General features: G+C 35.7%; 1 protein-coding gene across 3 annotated transcripts in view; it reads left to right on the top strand.

The window, feature by feature from the left end:
- The window catches only part of CSMD3 (CUB and Sushi multiple domains 3), a 767,893-nt gene that overhangs the window by 274,059 nt on the left and 472,600 nt on the right, over positions 1-21,234 (top strand). Inside the window, exon 7 of one of the 3 annotated variants that reach the window (XM_049824457.1) lies at positions 16,708-17,016. The exons of the other annotated variants lie outside the window; for them this stretch is intronic. Coding sequence (XP_049680414.1) covers positions 16,708-17,016 — 309 coding nt within the window. The remainder of the gene's footprint in view (positions 1-16,707; positions 17,017-21,234) is intronic. 3 annotated transcript variants of the gene reach the window in all.

The following is a 21,234-nucleotide window of genomic DNA, read 5'->3' as shown; positions in this document are numbered from 1 at the left end:
TAGCAAAGATCATCAAACACATGGATTAGTTTCCAGTTGAAAAGTGATTGACTAGTGTAGGACCCTGCAGCTTGGAAAATAAATAGAGCTGTGGGAGAAGGGGAGATAGACAGATTGGAAAGTCGTGAATTGCAGGGATAGTACTGGAAATAGTTATTATGTCTGTTTTGGATGCCAAAACTGAGGTGCATACCAATGAATTGACTTGCCCAAAGTCACCCAGAAGGTTACCAGTGGAGCAGGGCACTGGGTCTTTTAAGCCCCAATCCAGGGCAGCTGAAAACTAGGTAGCACTAACCCTTCCACTTTTCACAAAACTAGCAGAATTGCTTAGGTAATGCTGTTTTAGTATATAGTACTGTCTTGGTGCACTATAATATGTAAAAATACTTGTGAAGAGAATCCTTGATTTGAAGACCATATATTCAAATTAAATAAAGCTGACACAAATACAAAAGGGAACAGATATATTGACTTTCTGAAAGTAAAACAAACTGCTGCTTTTTCTACTCTCTCCTTTCACTCCTTTCCCTTCTTTTCTTACTTAATAGTGAATTTGGGATTAAAGGCAATACCTTTTACTTCCTAATTTATATGTTTAGTGTATAGGTATAACAAATAGGCAAATAGCATATGTAGGTTTATAACTGGAGATGTAAGAAGAAAGGATTTCTTCTCATTTGTATGCAGCCTGGTGCTGGGTACTTTGTCTTTTCATGAAAGAGATATGAAAGCCACTTGTTTAAATCATATTTTCTTCTGGAAAGTTCTAAAACATGTATGTGTTAAATAAATTATTGATTAAAAAAATTATAATTATGTTTTTGAAGGAAATTTCAATTTTAAGAAATTGACATTTGCTGTTTTTTGAAGCCATTTGAGCACACTGTTTTGACACTTTGAACAAACCAGCCAGTAGTACTTAAGCTAAGTATCATTCATCTTCCCAATGACCCTAATGGGAATTTATAAGTATTAACCAATGTGGAAGAAATTAATCCTTTTACGTCTTGTGGAGGCTATCACAATGTCGTTTTTGAGGGCTTAATTGACATTTAAGTATCCCATGGTCTTTGTACAGAGGCAAAATGGTGGGTTTTGTACTCGTCTTTGTAGTCATCTTGTGTTAGAATTAATGTGGTGTAGGGTTGTTGTTTTTTTTTCTAAAATTATTTTTAAGTACTGTTTCCTGGGGGAATGAATTTACTTGATACTTGCTGAAAATTCTCCATCACTGCTATCCAGTAACTTTGTCTTAGACATGAAAGAAGTTGCTTTGGAACTCTGTAGAATCTTTCAGAAGCTCTTGCCTCTGCAAAGATGATCAAAATGCCATTTAATTTATGTAAAGCAAATATCTAGCAATGATGGTAAAACTGTTGGCAGTTTTGACAGAAGCCAAATTTTAAGTGGAAATAACCAGAACCTAATGAGAGACACAGAGAACACGATATGCTGTAAGCATCAAATAGAACTTCAGTTTTAGGAATGAGCATTTCAGTGTTTTTCGAGACCCTATCAGAAGGTTTTTGATGTCTTTCATAGTTATATTTCTGAGAAGAGAAAAATTTGTAATGGAAGTTTTGTCCCCCAAAACAACCTGACAAAACTTCCTGACTGTCAGAAATGCTCACATAATTCCAGAAAAGACATGTTTAATACAAATTGTTGTCCATCAAGATAAGTTTACATAAATCATTCTCAAATCATAGCACTGTATGAGTTAGTTTGTACAGAAGATATGAAACTTGTTTTAGAGATGCCTTTTACAATTTTTGCTGGTATTAATCCCAGTAATATTTAAGGGACAGTTATTTCAACTAAGGACCTTAAATTATAAGAAATTAGATATACTGCAAAGAATGTTACATTCCTGTGTAGAAAACCATAAAAACTTCTCCAGGTAAAAACACAGAGAAACTGTTCTTTTTTATATTTAGGATATTATTTTTTCTCAGGGATATTAAGAATGGAACATTACTGATGTAAAGGTTTAAAAATAAATTAATGGAAATAAATAAAAATATAAACAGAAGAAAGAAATAGTTTAGTGACAATCATAGCATCCCCAATACAATTCTATACCGCAGAAACCCATGAATTATTGTATAACCCATTGATGTGAAATAGGGAATTGCTTCCTTTCGCACAAGAGGAGGTTTATTGAATAATCATGTTCTAGTATTTATGATGGCACAAAGAGCATCTAAATCCTGTATAGTGCCTCCTGCTTTCTTTTATTTCTTATTGTGTCAGTGGTGGACCTTAGAATACTGTAAATTTAGTCTATTGACTTTGGTTTCAGGTATTTTCTTAGATTGTCTTTTTCCCATCTCAGTAATCTTAGTGGGATTCAGAGAGGAAAGGACATGTTCTCTACAATACCTGTTTGTCAAGTTTCTGATGCTGGCATTAATATCAGTATGCTGGAAATAAGGGAACATTCCATTTTTATTTTGAAGTATCTTAATTTGAAAAGTATCATGCCTCTGGTAAAATGAATTAAAAACCCTTTTATTCTTTATATGCAGTATTCTTACATAATCTTTCTCTTTAAAGGAAAAAAAAAAAAGAAATTCAGAAGCAGCCTACATTCAGTGCAGCTTCAGCCTTTAATTTGTAGTTTTGTAGAATAATTGAAATATATGAAAAATTCTGCACAATGTCTTTATGTATTTTTCTACTCTCACTGTTTGAAGTATCTGTTATATGGAAAGCACCCCACAATATGTTATGACACATTAAGATCAATGTCTGAAATACAGAGCTTGCAATAGTTTCTGCATTTCAGCCCCCTCGTTCTATGACCTGCTATTTGTGCTTTTTTCCGAGTAACCTACCCTAATCCTAATTTCTGAGTTTTGTTCCTTTTGTTGTCTGAAATCTGAATTCTAGTTGTGCTTACAAAGACCTCTTTGGTCATCTTCATGGTCTAATCATATGAATGTGCCTTCTAATGTAGTTAGTTGAGATAAGAACATTTTAAAAATTGAAATAAAAAAAACCATAATAAACCATAATAAAACATAAAACATAATAGTAATAATAACAACAATAATAATAATAGATAACAAAAAAAGTGTGAAATACAAACCCAAAACCCCAACTCATGCACAATGCAATTGCTCACCACCCACTGACTGATGCTCAGCCAGTCCCTAAGCACTAATCTGCCCTTCCCAGCCAACTCCCCTCAGTTTATATACTGGGCTTGACATCACATGGTATGTAATACTCCTTTGGCCAGTTGGGGTCAGCTGTGCTGGCTGTGTGCCCTCCCAACTTCTTGTGCCTCTCCAGCCTTCTTGCTGAAGCTAAAAAATCCTTGACTTAGCAACAACTAAAACCATCAGTGTGTTATCAACATTATTCTCACACTAAATCCAAACCACATTATACCAGCTACTAGGAAGAAAATTAACTCTAACCCAGATGAAACCAGGATGTACTAAATTTCCATTTTTGCATGGAGGAATAGATTTTGTGATTGAGTCCAGGAATCTGTATGTCCTTGATGTGGATAAAGGTGACATTTCAGGTAACTTAAGGAAGCTGAACAGCTTGAAAGGGTATTTCACTGTCTCAACAAACTTAACAAATATTGATAACTTCATAAAAATTTAATTTTTATTTTTGAGAGTATTCTCTAGAGTGAAAAAGACACATGATCCTAGGCTTGTTTTCAGTGTCAACTTTGAGGTTTTTTGGGATATAAAATGATTTGCTGACCTACAGAACTTATATCCAAGAATATGACAGTCACAGGAGACAGACTTGAGAGTAGGGTATTTTTATAAGAAAAGGAAAGAAAAAAAGTGGAAAGAATGTGTAGAACGTATATTATTCAAAATTTCTAGTTCAAATACGCACTTCCAAAAATATGTGATTCCGATTTAAAGAGTATCAGTTTCTAAGACGCTTCAATAGATTAGTATTTTTAAAAAGAAACACAGATGTTGGTGCATATGTGTATAAATATCTGATGAGAGGGAGTAATAAAGATGGAGCCAGACTATTCTCAGTGGTGCCCAGTGAAAAGATAAATGGCGAATGGCACATATTGGAATATGGGAAATTCCATTTAAACAGAAGAAACCTTTTCACTGTTTCAATGTTTAAATTCAAATGTGATTGAAAATGGAAGAAGTTTCCTAGGAAGGTTGTGGGAGTCTCTATCCCTGTAGAGCTAGAGACTGGACAAGGACAACTTAATACATTGCTGAGGAAAGATATCTGCAGTAACTGAGGTAGCTATTTTGTATATTAATAACCATTTTGGCTACTGAAGGAGAACTCTTTCATTACTATCATTGTATTGTGGTGCAAAATTGCCTGAAATGCTCATTAAGGCAATACATATATAACTCTTTTAAGAATACTTTTGAAATTTATTTTCATGTGTAAGCATTTAGCTTAAGACATTGTGAAATTGTTGGCTAATGGATCACTGGGAGCATTTCACAGGAAAGCTTTTCCTGAGGCAAAGCTCTTGTTTTGCACTGGATGCCCACTTCATAGCTTAAAAGTTCACTTACTGCCCACTTGATGCTGACAGCACATAATGTTCTGCAGGAATAGCTTTATCTCTGTAAAGTCCAAGTAGATTTTGAATCAGTTTCTATACTGAAGGAACTTTCTTCCTTCCCAGGAATTGTTTTCAGCTCACTTCGGACTTGACCTTTCTTAAAAAGTATTATTTTTTAGCCTGTCCTGACCTTTCAGATAAAACAAAAAAATAAAAGATGGTAGAGTTTCATTTATAAATCGTTCAACTTTGCATTACTTTATAATTAACATTTATTCTGTTTAGAGATTAACTTCGTTTATTTATTCTGAGTGAGAAGTAAGAGAAGAATACTTCTTGTTAAATGTAATGCTTTGCTTTGTTCATCGGTGTTGTATTTTTCAGAGTGATTGTCAGGGTGCAGCAAGACCTGATGGCTCCCTGAGGGCTGGCGAGCTGGGAATCCCAGGGGATCTGTGAGGGGGCCAGCAGTGCAGGGCATCGCAGTCAGTGCTGATCCCACTGCCCGCACCCGGGGAGCAGGACAGGCCAGGGAGGCAGACCCAGGCCTGGGAATTGGGCACCTCCATGGGAATGCAGACAGGCCAAGGCCAGGCAGGGACATTTTAGCCCCATGGCTAGGCAGGGCAGGGCTGTGGGGGGCTGGGAACCAGCACTGCTGCAGCATCACTGGGGCAGGGTCTGCTGGCTTCGGGCTAGGGTTCCTGAACCCATGGCCATGGGTAGGGGGGAGGCCCAGGGGAGGCTGGGCAGTGCTGTTTAGGCCCATTAGAGCCTTCAGAGTCCCGACAGTCATTGAACAATACTTCAGTGGTATAAGATACATAGAAATATAATTTATATTTGTTGTACAAAACTTCAGATCTGAAGTTAGTTGGTTTATAATGCATTTGTATAGTATACTGTTACACGGAATCTTGTTATGGCTGAAGGGAACACCATTTAAATGGAGTTAACAATTGATTGTTCCTCCATTTAAAGTTTTGATGGTCTGGTAGTCTAAATTATCTAATATAGAAAAAGCCTCGATAGTAATAGTACACTTACGAAAGTTAAGCACTGCCTTCCTACTCTCCACTATTTTTCTCTTGTCTTATTTTCACCCTTTACACTGTGCCCCTGGGGTGGGGATTACAATGAATTGATAGGATCCAAGGGTCTGTGCTGGGATGAGTTTGATATTCATGGTGGTGTTGGGGGGGTGCTTCCTTTTCAGTCTCAGAGTTCAATTGTTTCTTTTTATATATTTTCTTAACACAGGATGCTTCTTTCTCATTGTTCTTTACTAAAATCTGAAAGTTGCACATTAGCCTCCCTCAGCCTCACTAAGTATAAAGGGCTGTTGCTTGTTACGCAGTGACTATGTAGCTTATCAGAGCTTTACTGTATGTAGTATTCTCAGAGCACAACATTCCCGAAATACAAACAGGTCAGGAAGTATTCACTTGACCACTACAAATTATCAAAACTAGTGAAAACAACCTCAGGCCAAGGCAAGCCTGCACGGTGTCGACACAAATCCTGTGGCCTCGTATTACTAATGGCAAAATTATACTTATTAGGCTACAGTCATCAGAATTTCTGTATCATTCTTTATTAATTTTGCTAGATACAGGTAGAGTAAACAATGCAAAAGATGTGCTTAAGTATTAAGATTTGTATTCCTTCCTGTGCAATCAACATACACAGACTGATATAAAGATAAACTGGCAAGATACCTTTTCTGCAAGCTTGTCTTTGCCATTTGCCTAGTAAATGAACAGCCTTTCTAGAGAACTTCACATTATTTGTAACAAGTACTAATCCATTTAAAAACATAGAAAAAAATTATTAGCTCTTAAAATTATCTTCCCTGTAGTGAAGATTAATACGTTGGATAAATTTTTGGAGTCTTAAATTATTTTAGTAATCTTTAGTAATACGATTGTGTCAAATAGCTTCTTGAGGCCTTAACACTGGATTTAGAATAGAAAATTTGGGCATTTAGCCTGCTTAGGGCAAAAATTAGATACCTGACCTAGATACTCAAGACCAATGATGCAAAGATTTTTTGATATTAAGAGTTAATGAAAGATGATTATTACTGGTTTTATCATTCATTATTTTTCCACACCTCTGAACTTCATCATAAAATAAAAAGTAGGAGTGTCAAAGTCACATCAACATGTAGTTCCAGCTTTAGCAAGTATTGTTCTATCTGGAACTGTATATTTGATTTATGCATGTTAGTTTACTTGCTTATAGCACTGAACAGATATTAGGCAACTAATATTAATATCCCTCTGGCAGTAAAAAGAAAGTGTGAATTTCATTTTGTCCAAGGTGACACAAGAAACAGAATTAGAAATCAGAATCTTTAAGTTTTAAACTTATGGAAACCTCTGATTAAATGTCCATGATACATGTTCACATCCAGGTATTTTTTGAAAAGGTACATACAAGATTTTACGATAGTTTTTAACTTTATTTAAACCTTTTTTTAAAAAACTTTATTTAAACCCTTTTAAAAAAAACAAACAACCAAAAACAAAAAACCAAACAAGTTGTAGCACACAGACCAGCAGTAAATTAAAGTTGTGATATTTTCCCTGTTATTTCTTGATTCTTCTGCTTAAAATCTTGCAAGAGGATGCTTTCCAAAACTGTCCAAAATCCAGTCATTAAAATCCCATTCATGAAGGAGTGGAGCAGGAGGTTCTGTTCTGGTGTATCATCCAAGCTAAGCACATTGTATTATATTTTGCACTGCAGAATGTATAAAATCCCTTCAGTTTCCTTTTGTCCTAAGCAGTTCCTGGGACAGAAACAGACTTATCTTTGTTACATGGTTGCTACATACATTGCTATGTACATAGTCTGTATAGTAATTATTCTTGAAAATTTGTCTATTTGATATTATCCTATCCGTAAAAAGGGTAAATAAATCTTTCTGTTGCACTATGACTCACAAGAGCAAATTACAAAGAAAATAAATATATAAGACAATATTGGCAAGGCTTTTTAGTTGACAAATACAGTAAAGGTACTCTTTTGTAAGATGACTATTAGTAAATAAGGCCCATAGATGTGAATACTTACCATTCCCAGCATTTTATCATTCATTTAATAGATTCCTATAATATTATTGAAAGAGAGTCTTGAAGAATTTGTAAAGGTTTTTGTATCAATTTATAAGAATTATGGTGGATTCCACAGTTTTACCTTGCATTGATCTGTACCTTTTCTGAGAATAAAGCAAAGCATGACTATATCTATGCAACAAATGATCTTATGAAAATAATTGTTTTGTACTTAAAATCACTGCTTTCTTATTTACAAACAATCATTTGTGTTAAAGTTTATTTTGTTTTTTTTCTTAAAAGTAATAGGCCTTTCAAAAAGTATTTTCTCACTGAAGTTAAGCCAACTGAAAGAACAGTGTCCACATGTGTGCCGATAGTCCTTTTCATATTGTTTTTCTATTCAACAAACATACCTTACTGGAAAAAAAACCCTATAATTTGGACAGATACATGCAAAAGAAAAAAGAAGTGGTAGTCCTCCGTCTATGTCCTGAGTCTAGTGGAGAGGAGATAAATCATGTTAAGGTGTTTGGCATTTCTGTATTATCAAAAACTAGAAGGTTGATTTTGTCTGGATAGAAATTCTGATTTTCAAATGCGATCAGTTTGATAAAATTAAGATATGTAAATTTACCATGTTTTCAGTGTCTAGTTAAAAAAATGTCAGGTGATCATAACTTCACTGAGAGAAGCATCTGGAAAATCAGGGAGAAATGCATTTTTATGTAGGATGAAGGATGACAAACGTCTTTATCTCCTGCATCTCTGAAAACTTGTGGTCGATGCCTAATTGTTATTTTTCAGACTGTTCTGGTATATGTCTTACTGCAGCATTTGATTTACATGTAAAATTAATATAAAAGATGGAGAGAAAAAGAAAAAAGAAGTAATAATAAAGAGGTTGAAAAAAGAGAGAGAAAATATGCACGTAAAAAAAATCATGAGGGAATGTAGTAATGCAAAGCAGTGCCTTCTGTTACCAAAAAGAAATAAAAATTAAATTCTGAATCAATTAACACAAATTGTGGACAACATGAAAACAAAAGGAAGCAAAAAGTACATACATTAAACTTATGTCTAAGCAGCTTTTGGAGTCTTTGCTATTTGGTTAAATCCAAGGGTCATTGCCTGTTTGACCTGAAACTTGTTTTGAGCTGTATTTTTCCAGTCAAGTATTTTTTTAAATCCACAGTTTTACTTCCTTCCTGAATAGCTGGGAACTGAAAATTGATGTGGTCAAAAGAATGTTTTACATCAGCCATTTATGCTGATTTTAGAGTCTCAAATGTGTATTTGCATTTCGGATTCCTTTCCTTTCTCTTACTTACTTGAAAATCAACAGAAGCAAAACTGTAATTGGAACTTAAGAGCAGGTAAAAATACTAGAAATTCATGAAGAATAAAAATTTGTGAAAATAATAAGGCTGGAATGACATCTAAAAAAAATATGTTAAGAGAGACAAATAAACTGTTATATCTACACTAACTTGAAAATTCCTTTAAAACAGATCCAGAATGCATTTTAATTAGGTTTGTAACTTTATTGAAAAGTCTTGCAGGCAGCAGATATTTAATGACTGTGAACATCAAAGAGAATAGTTAATTAAGATATTTTATTAGCAACCCTCCCCCTCCCCCCCTTCTTAATGGGATACACTGGTCACTGCCAAGTTAGTTAACTATGGGAAGGTTTTAAGTAAGGATAATAAATTAGTCTTGACTGAAAGTCCTTGAACGTATGAAAGAAGAATGAAGATGGAGTATAGCGATTACTGTGGTGGGTTGACCCTGGCTGAACGCCAGGTGCCCACCAAAGCCATTCTGTCACTCCCCCCTCCTCAGCTGGACAGGGGAGAGAAAATATAACAAAGGGCTTGTGGGTCAAGATAAGAACAGGGAGAGATCACTCACCAAATACCATCATGGGCAAAACAAACTCAACTTGGAGAAAATTAACTCAATTTATTACCAATCAACCAGAGTAGGGTAATGAGAAATAAACCCAAATCTCAGAACACCTTCCCTCCACCCCTCCCTTCTTCCCGGGCACAACTTCACTCCCAGATTCTCTACCTACCCCCCCAGCGGCGCAGGGGGATGGGGAATGGGGTTTACGGTCAGTTCATCACATGTTATTTCTGCTGCTTCATGCTCCTCAGGGGCAGGACTCATCACACTCTTCCCCTGCTCCAGGGTGGGGTCCCTCCCAGAGGAGACAGTCCTCCATGAACTTCTCCAACGTGAGTCCTTCCCACGGGTTGTAGTTCTTCATGAACTGCTCCAGCGTGGGTCCCTTCCATGGGCTGCAGTCCTTCAGGGGCACACTGCTCCAGCCTGGGTCCCCCATGGGGTCACAAGTCCTGCCAGAAAACCTGCTCCAGCATGGGCTCCTCTCTCCACAGATCCACAGGTCCTGCCAGGAACCTGCTCCAGCATGGGCTTCCCACGGGGTCACAGCCTCCTTTGAGCACCCACCTGCTCCGGTGTGGGGTCCTCCCCAGGTGGCAGGTGGAGATCTGCTCTACCGTGGACGTCCCTGGACTGCAGGGGGACAGCCTGCCTCACCAGGGTCTTCACCAGGGGCTGCAGGGGAATCTCTGCTCTGGTGCCTGGAGCATCTCCTCCCCCTCCTTCTTCACTGACCTGGGGGTCTGCAGGGTTGTTTCTCTTACATGTTGTCACTCCTCTCTCTGGCTGCCGTTTCTGTCTGTCCCAGCAACTTTTTTTTCCTTCTCAAATATGTTATCTCAGAGGTGCTACCACTGTCGCTGATTGGCTTGGCCTTGGCTGGTGGTGGGTCTGTCTTAGAGCCGGCTGTCATTGACTGTGTCGGACGCAGGGGAAGCTTCCAGCAGCTTCTTACAGGAGCCACCCCTGTAACCCCCTCCCCCACTACCAAAACTTTGCCACACAAAGCCAATACAATTACTCTTTTCTGAAATTTTATATATGGTTTTAACCACCTCTTTTTTTCTTTAATGAAATACACATTTTATTTTTGCTTAAGACTGTCAACGCTTCTTTCTGAATTACTCATTGCAAAAGGGTAGAATAGCTTATTTCTTGTTACTAAGATACACAGGAAAAATCCCAAGTGGACCTGAGTCCCATTTAGGGTCATATCCATTAAGGACCTTTAGCTTTGTTTGGGAAGTCTGTAGCTGGATCATATGTATCTCAGGGACTAATGAAGTCCTGCATCTTGAATTCATCCTGAATAAACAAGATGATAGTGAATATCCCTATTTGCTCTCACATTTTGAACTCAATATCAGCAAAACTAATTCTAATGAATTAGAATAGGTGCTGAACAGTAGCAGCCTTAGACCTGATTTATGTGATCTCATGAACAATTTTCAGTTTTCCAGTTTTCATCTGTTCTTCCACTGCTGAAGTTAAAACCATGTAAATATAGGCGATAGTCATAAATGGGCCATACTCCACTAGAATCCAGTAACAAGTGGAGTACTGCAGGGGTCTGTCCTGGTACAAGTTCTGTTCAACGTGTTTGTCAATGAGCTTAAAACAGTGACAGAGTGCAATCTCACTGGATTTGCAGATGACACCAAAATGTCAGTCAACAGTCAATATAGTCGAGGACAGGCTTACCATCCATAGGGACATAATCAAGCTGGAGGAATGGGCCAGCAGGAATCTTATGAAACTCAACAAGGGCAAATGTAAAGCCCTGCTCCTGGGTAAGAAGAACCCTTGGCAACGAGACTGGCTGATAGCGTGGAGCTCTGCTGAAAAGGCCCTGTAGGTTGTGGCTGACACTGCAGTGTGCCCTGGCAGCAAAGAGGGCCAGCAGCATCTTGAGTTATATAAATAGGAATGTAGCCAATAGATCAGAGGGAAAGATTGTTGTTCTTTACTCAACACTCCTGTAACCATGGCTGGGATAGTGCATAAAGTTTTGGACCCCATGACAAGAAAGATAAATTCTTCAGTGGAGCGAGTTCAGTGGAGGGCCACCAAGACGGTTGGGGACTGGAGCACTTGCCCTGTGAGGAGAGGCTGAGGGAGGTGGGCTTTTTCAGCCTGGAGGAGAGGGAAAAGCTAAGAGCAGCTTCCAAATGCCTGCAAGCGGATTATTTAAAAGACAGAGCCAAGCTTTTAATATTGAAGCATGGTGTGAGGACAAAAGACAACTGAAAAAATTTGAAACAAGATCTTCAGGACAGATACAAAGAGAATCTTTTCTTTTGTGAGGGAAGTCATGCAATTGAGCGAATTGCTCAAAGTGGTTATGGAGTCTCCATCCTAGGAGGTTTTCTCCAGACTGGGATGGATAAAGCCCTGAGCAACTGGTCTGACGTCATGACTGACCCTGCTTTAGGTTGTTGTGACAACAAGAGACCTCTTGAGGTCCATTTTGCTCTAAGATATTCTATGATCCTGTGGATAAAAAATTGTATTAATCCCAGTGTTGTATGAACCAAACTCGCACTACAGAGTATTCACTCCTTTTTGATCAGTTTGACTCCTAATCAGCATGGTATTACTAACCAGTGGACAAATAAATAGTATTAGAACATTTGTTTGTTCATCAGTTGTCTCTGAAATAAAAGCAAATTTAGAAAATCTTTAAAACTTTTGCCAAATACTTCTTTATGAATCAACTTGTTTAGTTGCATTTCAGACATTTAATGGTGGGCTTTCAACTCAGTCAAGTTTTACTGGCTGTGCTTTCAGTCTGTGGAATTACAGTATTTGGCTTGTGGTAACAAGTTACAGTAACATACTTCATGTCAAAGCTTTATTTAAAAATGGCATTGCGTTGGAAATAGTTTCTTTCTGTCCAGTCGATGGTTAATAACTGAAAGCATGATAATTTTGTAATTTCACACTGTCACTTTAATTTAGTGAATTTTCCTTAAAATCCTATCTGTCTGAAACCTGCTAAAACATACTTCTCAGTCATATCTTGCAAGAAAGAATAGCAATTAAGCATTGGTAGTTAATTATGTTAATTTTATGAAAAAAACCACAATCTTAAATCATGTGTTAATGTATGTTGACTAATCACTGATACTTTACCTTGTGAAAACGTGTGGAACTGGAAGAGAAAACCAGTTCTGGTTTAATAGGAGACAACAGCCACAGCTGAAATCTACATCTTAATCTGGGATTGAACACAACATGTTAACACAGCATAGAGCTCAAGTGTCTAAAATGAGCATAAAACTCAAGTTGTGTTGGCTGAAATAAATTGATTTTGGTTAAGAAAACAACTTACTTCAAAAGTGTATAGAGATTCAAATTAAGATCTATAACAAGAATTGCATTTTTCTGATTCTGCTTTCCAACAAGTGAACTACTGTGACTACTTTTTTTCAGGTCTACAGTTTCTAAAAGTTGTTAAAGTTTAATTTAGTATTGGCACATTACTTACAACTTACATGAATACATTTTAAATATCTGTACTGACTGGAGAGGGAAGATATGTTGTTCTAGCATTCCCCATTTTAAAGGGAATCATTCCCAAGTCATAGTCTTCTAAAAGGAAAGAAAAAAAATAATAAACGCATTTTTACTGTATTTGATACCATTTTCTGCCTTAATTTTTTTGCTGGTGAATGATTCTGCAGAGTGGGCAAAGGTATTCATTATCTCCCTAGATTATTTTATTCCCTCAGGGATTACTTGTAGAAAGTTGGCCATTAGAATAATTTAAATGACAACTTCTACTATGAGTTTGTCTGGGGTAAGCTTCCTTTGCTATCATGTTTACAACAGGAATCCTGTGTATGCTTCTAGCATATTGCATATGCAAAGTGTGTGCACGTAGCACAGATTCATAATCTATTTTTGGAGCTTTGTCTCAGGCACATGTCAAAGGCTCTTGCCTCTTGCCTTTACTAAAAATGATCCTGGAATCAGGAGCAACCTCCGCTCCTATATAAAGAGAAAGGCTTACGGGTCTTCCATATGTTTGCATTATCCAAAGGTTTAGCAGTTACACCACTTTTGAGTGGTGGTTCATTCAGACTAGTTTTCTGAACTGAATTGCTCTGTAGATCATCAGCTTGACCTCCTTCCACGTCTACATAGTTGTGAATTTTTATGTGTAAATACCACTTCAAATCTTTCATCACCTAAGCAGTCTAACTTGACACATGAAAGGTCCACAGTTTTACTGATTTTAATCTGTTCTCCATCCACAGGGATTCAGTTAGAGAAATGGTTGTCCAGTCTAGTAGGTCTCAGACTGCTTTAGTCTGAGCTCGTCAGGTTCCCTGTCTTTGTGAACCCATGCCCCAAGCAACAATTACTCTTTCTTGCCTCCATATCCTTATTGCTTCCTCCCATGGTGCATCCTGGCAGTTCCTCAAGCCTCAGATTTTCTCAGTTGCTGGTTGTGAATTCAAAGTGATGACCTACCTCTGAGTTGACTTCAGCTGACTGAAAGTTGTTGGTTTAAGTGTTATCTGAAAAGCAGAAATCTTCCTTTCTTCCTTCTTGTACCATTTTTCATTGTGAGTTTCTCTTTATTATTTTATTTTTTTTCCAACCGGAATATTAAGGGAAAATAATATGTAGTGGGTTTGGTTTTTTGTCGTGTAGGAAATTACAATTTTAAAAAAGGTCTATTTGACAAACTGAAATGTCAAACTTGACTGCAGATGGCTGAAGTGGAGAGTAAGTTACATTGCCCGTACAACATAGGTATTTCAATTGGTCTAAACGTCTTTTTGTAGAATACTAAGACACATGAGTTCAAGTTTTACAGATTATGAATGATATTTAGGCAAACATGAATGCATCTATTCTATGCAGTAGTTGATACTTACCAGATTGTTTATACATAACATTAATTTTTGTTTTAAAATCTCCCACGTAAATCACACCATGCTGTTTACCTTTTACTGATCTTTTGCATGAGTTCTTTTTTGCAGCATAAGTGGATGTGGAAGCCTAAGAAGTTAAGTGTTTTGCTTGAAAGTTGCCTCTGTATCAAAGTTGTACAGTACTTTTCAGCGTATAAGCTTTGAAGCTTTAAGTAAGCATAATTTTTCTTGCTTTTTTTTCATTTGAGATGAACTTCAAGTGCTGTGTCTTTTTAAAGCACTAGGACATAACATGCCATTCGACTGAGATTCTGAATATAATTTTGCTTTGAGCTTAATATTGGGAACAGGTGACTGCCTGTTCTTGTACATTTGCTTGCATGTTAAAGATACATCCACATAGATTTTGCTTTAATAGTAGTGGTTATGTAACATGCAATAAGTCTTCTTCGTTTTAATCAATGTTATCCTGTTCCAAAATCTCTCTTGACCATGCACTTATATTTTCTGTGTTTTAATCTTGATACCAGTCTGTCAAAATTTATTGTATCCTGAATCATAACTAGTCTAGTCTTTTGATATTATTCATTGTTGTGACAATTTTCTTCTTTTATTCTGAAATAAAGAATAAAACATGTCTAGGTCTATTTTAGCTACTTATACCACTGTCATCATAGGACCGTAAGTAGTTTTTGGTTCAGTCCCTGACACATAAACCTGGAGTCTTACCTGCTTATCACTGTATGATTTAGAAGTGCTGTACTGCAGAACAGATATTAAGACGTTAAATGTAAGACAGCAAAAATAATATATACCCACAGCAGCCTTATTAGTTGTCTGTGTAATGCTTAAGTATTCTGTTATGGTAGTATTTTTTTAATAGTATCGCAAAATAAAACATTTTCAGCCTAGAATTTCTATGGTAGACAAAAGAGACTTTATTAGCAAGACTGAGTATTTTTGACATTAGGATCTGTTCCATTTATTTATACAGTATAGTATTTGATAATTTTGTCAAGAGATTTGATATACCTTGTGTATGAAAGGTGCTATATACTGCTCAGTTCCTCTGGGAGTCTTATTTTCATTTTCTAGTGTACAGGTTCTTCTAACAGTGCAAAAACTCTGATTTGTTTCCATCCTGTCATCACTCACTACGCTTAAAGGACAAGTCTCAAAGCCTGTATGAGAGGACAGCTCATAAGTAAAAAGAGAAATGTGGAATATTGTTTGAATGACTGTTCAAGAGCCCCTTAATCATTATTATTGAATAAAAAAGCCATGTTTTATAGATAATGTATATACTATATAACATAGTACAGTTCATGTACATCAACTTTGTTTATGCTAATTTGTTATTATGAATTTTATTATGCATTGCCCAGTCATTTATTTGTTCCAGTCAAGACGGAATTGCTACTGTGTTAGATGTTCTAAATGCTCACAGGTGAGAGACTTGGCTTCCAAACATTTGCAGCCAAATCTGGGTAATGGGGGAGGATGAAAAGGTTAAGAAAGTATTAAAAAGTCCCACATGGGCTATATATTTCAGGTACTAGATAAGTTAGAAGTGTTAACTTAATATTTTCACAAGCAGTGCATGGACAATTTTTTAACTCATCAAACATTTTGTGGTTGGTTTTTTTGAGTAAAATAATCTGGCCTATTACAGGAATCAGAGAGCAAAAACGGAATTACAGATGCAGCCTTCGTCCAATATCAAGTACAGATAATTATGCTTATATGTTTTGTTTAAATGTGTACCTTTTACTATCCATCTACCCTTGGCCTTGTATCAAGTCTAAATGAGCTTTTAGAGCCCTGTCAAGCTTTGATGAAAAGAATCAAATGTATGAATGTATTTGGCAGCCTTATTAGCAATTGAAGTACGAAAGTTTTGCCTACTACCTAGGTTACTATACAATGCTGCTGTTTTACTCCTCGATAGGGCGGTTATCACTTTTCTACACATGGGGTCCCTTTTAATGATACAGGTGTTTATTTTGCTCTAGCCATGCAGATTTCAGGACTGAATTTGCAGGGGTGGAAATTATGTGCTGTCATTCTGATTGGTACAAAAGTTTATACTATAAGTTATTGAGGACATTTAAAACTAAACGTGTAATACCATTATAATTACAAAATGTTCACTAGCATTAAAAAATGTTCTGATTACTTCAAATTTTTAAATAAAGCAAATCAACTTTCCTCTTTTCATGTCAGTTGTCTTTACTATGTTAAACAGAGGGAAATTTAATCTCTTAGGTTGATCAGGAAAACACAATTCAAAAGAAAAAGTTAGCATCCAGTACTACTGTGTGTCCCACAGGTTCTTCCACTTTGATCAAAACTGCCTCCACTGGTGAGTTAGAGGAGCGTATTGCGGCCACTACTGGTGCTATTACTGTTGCTAGCACATCAGCTGATGTTGCTGTATCCAGTGCAGTGACCACCTATAGACAACCTTCTGAAGAGCAACAAGTACAAGCTATGAATATAAGAAAATCAATTCTGGAGTCGGCCACTTCCAAGGAAGCACTCTCCCTTCATCAAGCAAATTTACAAAGCACAAGAAGACGACCAAGAAATGCTGAGCAGATAGAAAGAACTAAAGAACTTGCAGTTGTTACTCATAGAGGTATTGGATATTATTTTACTTGTGCCCATGTAGTTATGGAAAAATATTTTGTAAAAATTAAAAGTGAAAGGTCAGGTATCCATTCAGGAAATGTAATTGAACCAAGTGGGAAAGGGATTAAATCTGCTTAACATTGAGTTCAAGTGGGGCACCCAGATGGAAAAATGAAATTAATAATAATATTATCATAGTAATTTAAATTAATTTGATTTATAAAAAGAAAAAAGGGAAAGATAAGGAATTTTCTTTTGATGCCACTTTATAGAATATATCACATTATATTTCACTATCAAGCCTAGTGTGAGAACTGATGAGAGTTTAGAGAATTGAGATTAAAATATTAATCTATTCTGTATATGTGTTTAGACATAATCAACTATAGCATAAAAAAATGTGCTTTATAAATAGCTGCTTTGTTCTAAACTAATCGGTGATGCAGTTGTGATCATCTCCCACTTAAATCTTCAGCAAAATTTTGGCTTTTTAAAACATCTGTACATTTTTATTCTATCAAACAGGAAATCAATGAATGAAACAAAGTTTAAATCACTAGGGAATTCAGTTGCAGGTATTAAAGTAGTAAAGCTAAAGATTTGATATGTTCCTATATTCAGATGATTTAATCCACATGCTAAAGTAATAATAATGAACAACATTTGGAGTATAAACAAAGCATCATTTATTGTGTTAAAAGGTAAATGATGATACCTGAAAGATGAGAAACGGCAATGCTGGAATGTCTTAATTTAACCAGCATAGACATTCATAAAAAATTGCATGTGGTATGTTTTTAAACATAGACAAATTCAGGGAACAAGCAGTTTAATTTTGCAGGCTAATGTTGTTGAATACTATTTATTATGTACTTTTAATTTTTATTTTGTGCTAATCCATTGTTACATGCTAATCTATTGTGCATGAAGAATTTATAAACACAAATATATGGAGGAGGAACATCTTATATAGCACAGGCAATTTGTAGAAGTCTCATATGGTTGATATTTTGTAAACACAACTTTACGTTGGAATCTGTTGTCCTGCTGGATCAGATACTCACCTAGTATAATTATTGTAGTTTCATTTACTAACACCTGTTGAAACAACAGAGCTGCAGTTCTAAAAAATTTTAAAACATGCAATTTAAATAGGATAGCTGAAAAACAAGCACTGTATTTGGTTTTCATATGAAACAAATGATTAAAGATGTATTTAATTTGTATTAATTTCAGTGCAGATCTGAAGTATTTTTGTGGTTGTCAACTGGTGTAAATTAATTAATAGAGTTTGGTTTGTACTGGTTGTATGGCTATGCATTCACTTCAGAACATCTTTGGTCAAGTCAAAAAAAGCAGGCTTATTTTCAGTTATGGGGGAGTATCTGAGGGTCTGTAATAATCTCTTCTAATTTAAAGATGTGAAAGTGTACTAATTTGGCAGTTAAATTTGGCAGTAACTGTGATATACATACGGTTTCTTCTCTATGTAATCATTACACTACAATGTCCTGTCCACTGTTTTCTCACTGTCCTTTTCTTCTCTGACCTATCATTTAATATAAGATATAGGTAAAGCACATACTTCTGAATTACTTCGTCATATTAAAGTGCTAAACCTTACGTTATGGAAAAAAAAAAAAAAGAAGAAAAAGTTAGAGACTAAGACACTGCTAAAATAATGTTACGGTGCTTATTTGTCACATATTGAAGTAGTATCATAGGTATTAAAGAGTACCACAGCCTACATACAGATGAATTCAGTCTTGTATAGACCTTACTGGAGAAGAAAGCCCATACTTAGTTCTGTGTGCAGTTTTTTCCCTCATGCCACATTTAAAGACTTGATTTTGCTAGCATTCTTTATACAAAATCTTTAAAATATTTTTTTTACTGTATCATACCCACAGAACAGTATGCGTGTCTATGCTATTAAAGTAGGTATTCATATACTGAGTAAAAAATCACCTTTTTTGTTTGGCAAACACCAGTATTTGATAGTATACTTATAACAGCCATGAGAACATATGAAATGACCCTTGTTAAATAACTTGTAATGGTCTTCCATATAATATTCCTCATTACAAAGACACAGAAATATTTTGAAGAAATATTTGTGAATGTGAGACTATTGTTAATTGACTTGAAGAAATTTCCATTATGGGGAGATACTCAGCAAGTGTTTCTGTGGAGTTTCCTGTAGGTCTCCACTGAAGTATTTTAGCCTCTCTTTGACAATGAAGTATACACAAAAGTATAAAAACTACTTGTCTTGCCCTGCATATTAAATTACTATGGAACTATATGTAAGAGCTACTGAAGAAGTTTATGTAAATTCCTTTTTTCAAATCTTTCTCTATTTAATAGACTTTAAAAATTAGTTCTTACTTTGGAAGTATATTTTGTCCTGTGCTTTTGATAATAATTTAAGAATTATGCTCCCAAATCTATGCAAATTAATTCTTAAAAAGATAAAATTTAATATACTAAAAAATAATTTACTAAAACGTACTATATCATATATGTGTATATTTAAAATGATAAAAATGTACCGTACATGTAGTCTTCACTGCAGGCTTTTTTGATAATGTTGCTAGTGAGATCAGAATAGTGCTGGTTTATGAGGCATTAGCAATGATGCGAATTATAACTACAGAATAAGAGTCATACTGTTGGCTTCCACAGGATTGTTCTGTGAATAAGGTTTTTCAGAATGAGTAAATAATAACAATACTGTTTTGTTTCCTAAACTGGTATTATTTGAAGTGTATGTATGTCAGAGATGTAAAGAGAGAATTAGAGGTCTCTATCTAAAATTAAACTGCTAGGTGTAAATTAGGCTACCACACTTGCTATCTGGACTTCAACAATAATTGTAGGTTGTGTCAAAGGCTGGCCGAAGAATTTCTTCCCCAAGGTTTTTAGTTGGAAATCACAGAAGAGGAGAAGACTTTGTGTTCTGACTATTTAAGAGAGGAAAAAGGAACCCTAGATGCATTTGGTGAAATACATTAAATGTAGGGAAGTACATGTATCATTTTATAAGGGAGTAGTGAGATCTCATGAGGAATACTGTACATTATTATAGTTCCTTCATCCAGAAGAATTTGGACTGAATCAGATGAATGAAAGAACTATAATGGTGTTACATTGTTCTGATTATCCCACCTTACAAAAGAAAATGTAAGACAGGATAAATGTTTCAGGAAGTGAATGCCAGTATGTGGAGAACTTAAATAAGGACAAATGAATATATAATATAGAAACAGATACATTAGGGAGAGAAGTGAGAAGAGTTCTTGTTCCTGAACGATTAAGCCTTTTGGTAGAAAGAAGGAGTAGCTGAAGGGTGAAAAGCTTAATTTTAAGATGCAGCTTGATAGGCTACTGAGAAATATATTTAGATACGATAGTTGGAAGAGAAACATAGCATCTTTTGGTCCTGAGTTCAAATGAAACCAAGCACTCAAACTCAGGTAAGTTTATCTCTTCCTCTATTCAGAAATAGGGGGGGGGAAAGGATGTCTGTAACCACTTTCATTCAGTTAAATGTAGAAACTTCAAATGCCAAGCATTCAGTAGCAATTCATGTGGCTACTAAATCACAGTTTCTAGTATGATCTGTCATCTTCATATGTGAAATCGGGAAGGAAATTAAATGTGACTTTTTGTTTATCTTCTGTTTAAGTATTTAACTACTGATAGCTCAATCATAACTACATTATTAGAGGATAATCTGACATTTTTGGTATTTTCTATCTGTGTTTCATACACTAAGAATTCAGTTTAGTAATGCTGTTAGTGCTATTGAATTGTATTATACTTCATTTCAACTTCATCTTTTTTAAGGCTGTAAAATTTTTATTTCAGTAAATGCAAACATTATGAGAGGTATTTTAGATCTTCTAGTGAGTGCTTTTATAGCATACTTTTACTGTCTAAAGATGTGCTAAGAGGTATATTTTGAAATGCTAAGAGGCATTTGGACAGTACCCTTAATAATATGGTTTAACTTTTGGTCAGCCCTGACTAGCCCTGCCCTGTTCTATTCTGTTCTATTCTATTCTGTTCTATTCTATTCTATTCCATTCTATTCTATTCTATTCTATTCTATTCTTTTTTTTTTAATATGGAAGTACACATGAATCCTAATTAAATACCCCTGAGAATAATGGGAATCTTACTTCTGGTTGCAGTGGCAATAGAGAACAAGGAATACAAGGAT

This window comes from Accipiter gentilis, chromosome 2 (assembly GCF_929443795.1).
Source record: "Accipiter gentilis chromosome 2, bAccGen1.1, whole genome shotgun sequence".
NCBI classification, from domain to species: Eukaryota; Metazoa; Chordata; class Aves; order Accipitriformes; family Accipitridae; genus Astur; species Astur gentilis.
The sequence above is the reverse complement of the archived record's forward strand: the minus strand, read 5'-3'. Positions and strand labels throughout refer to the sequence as shown.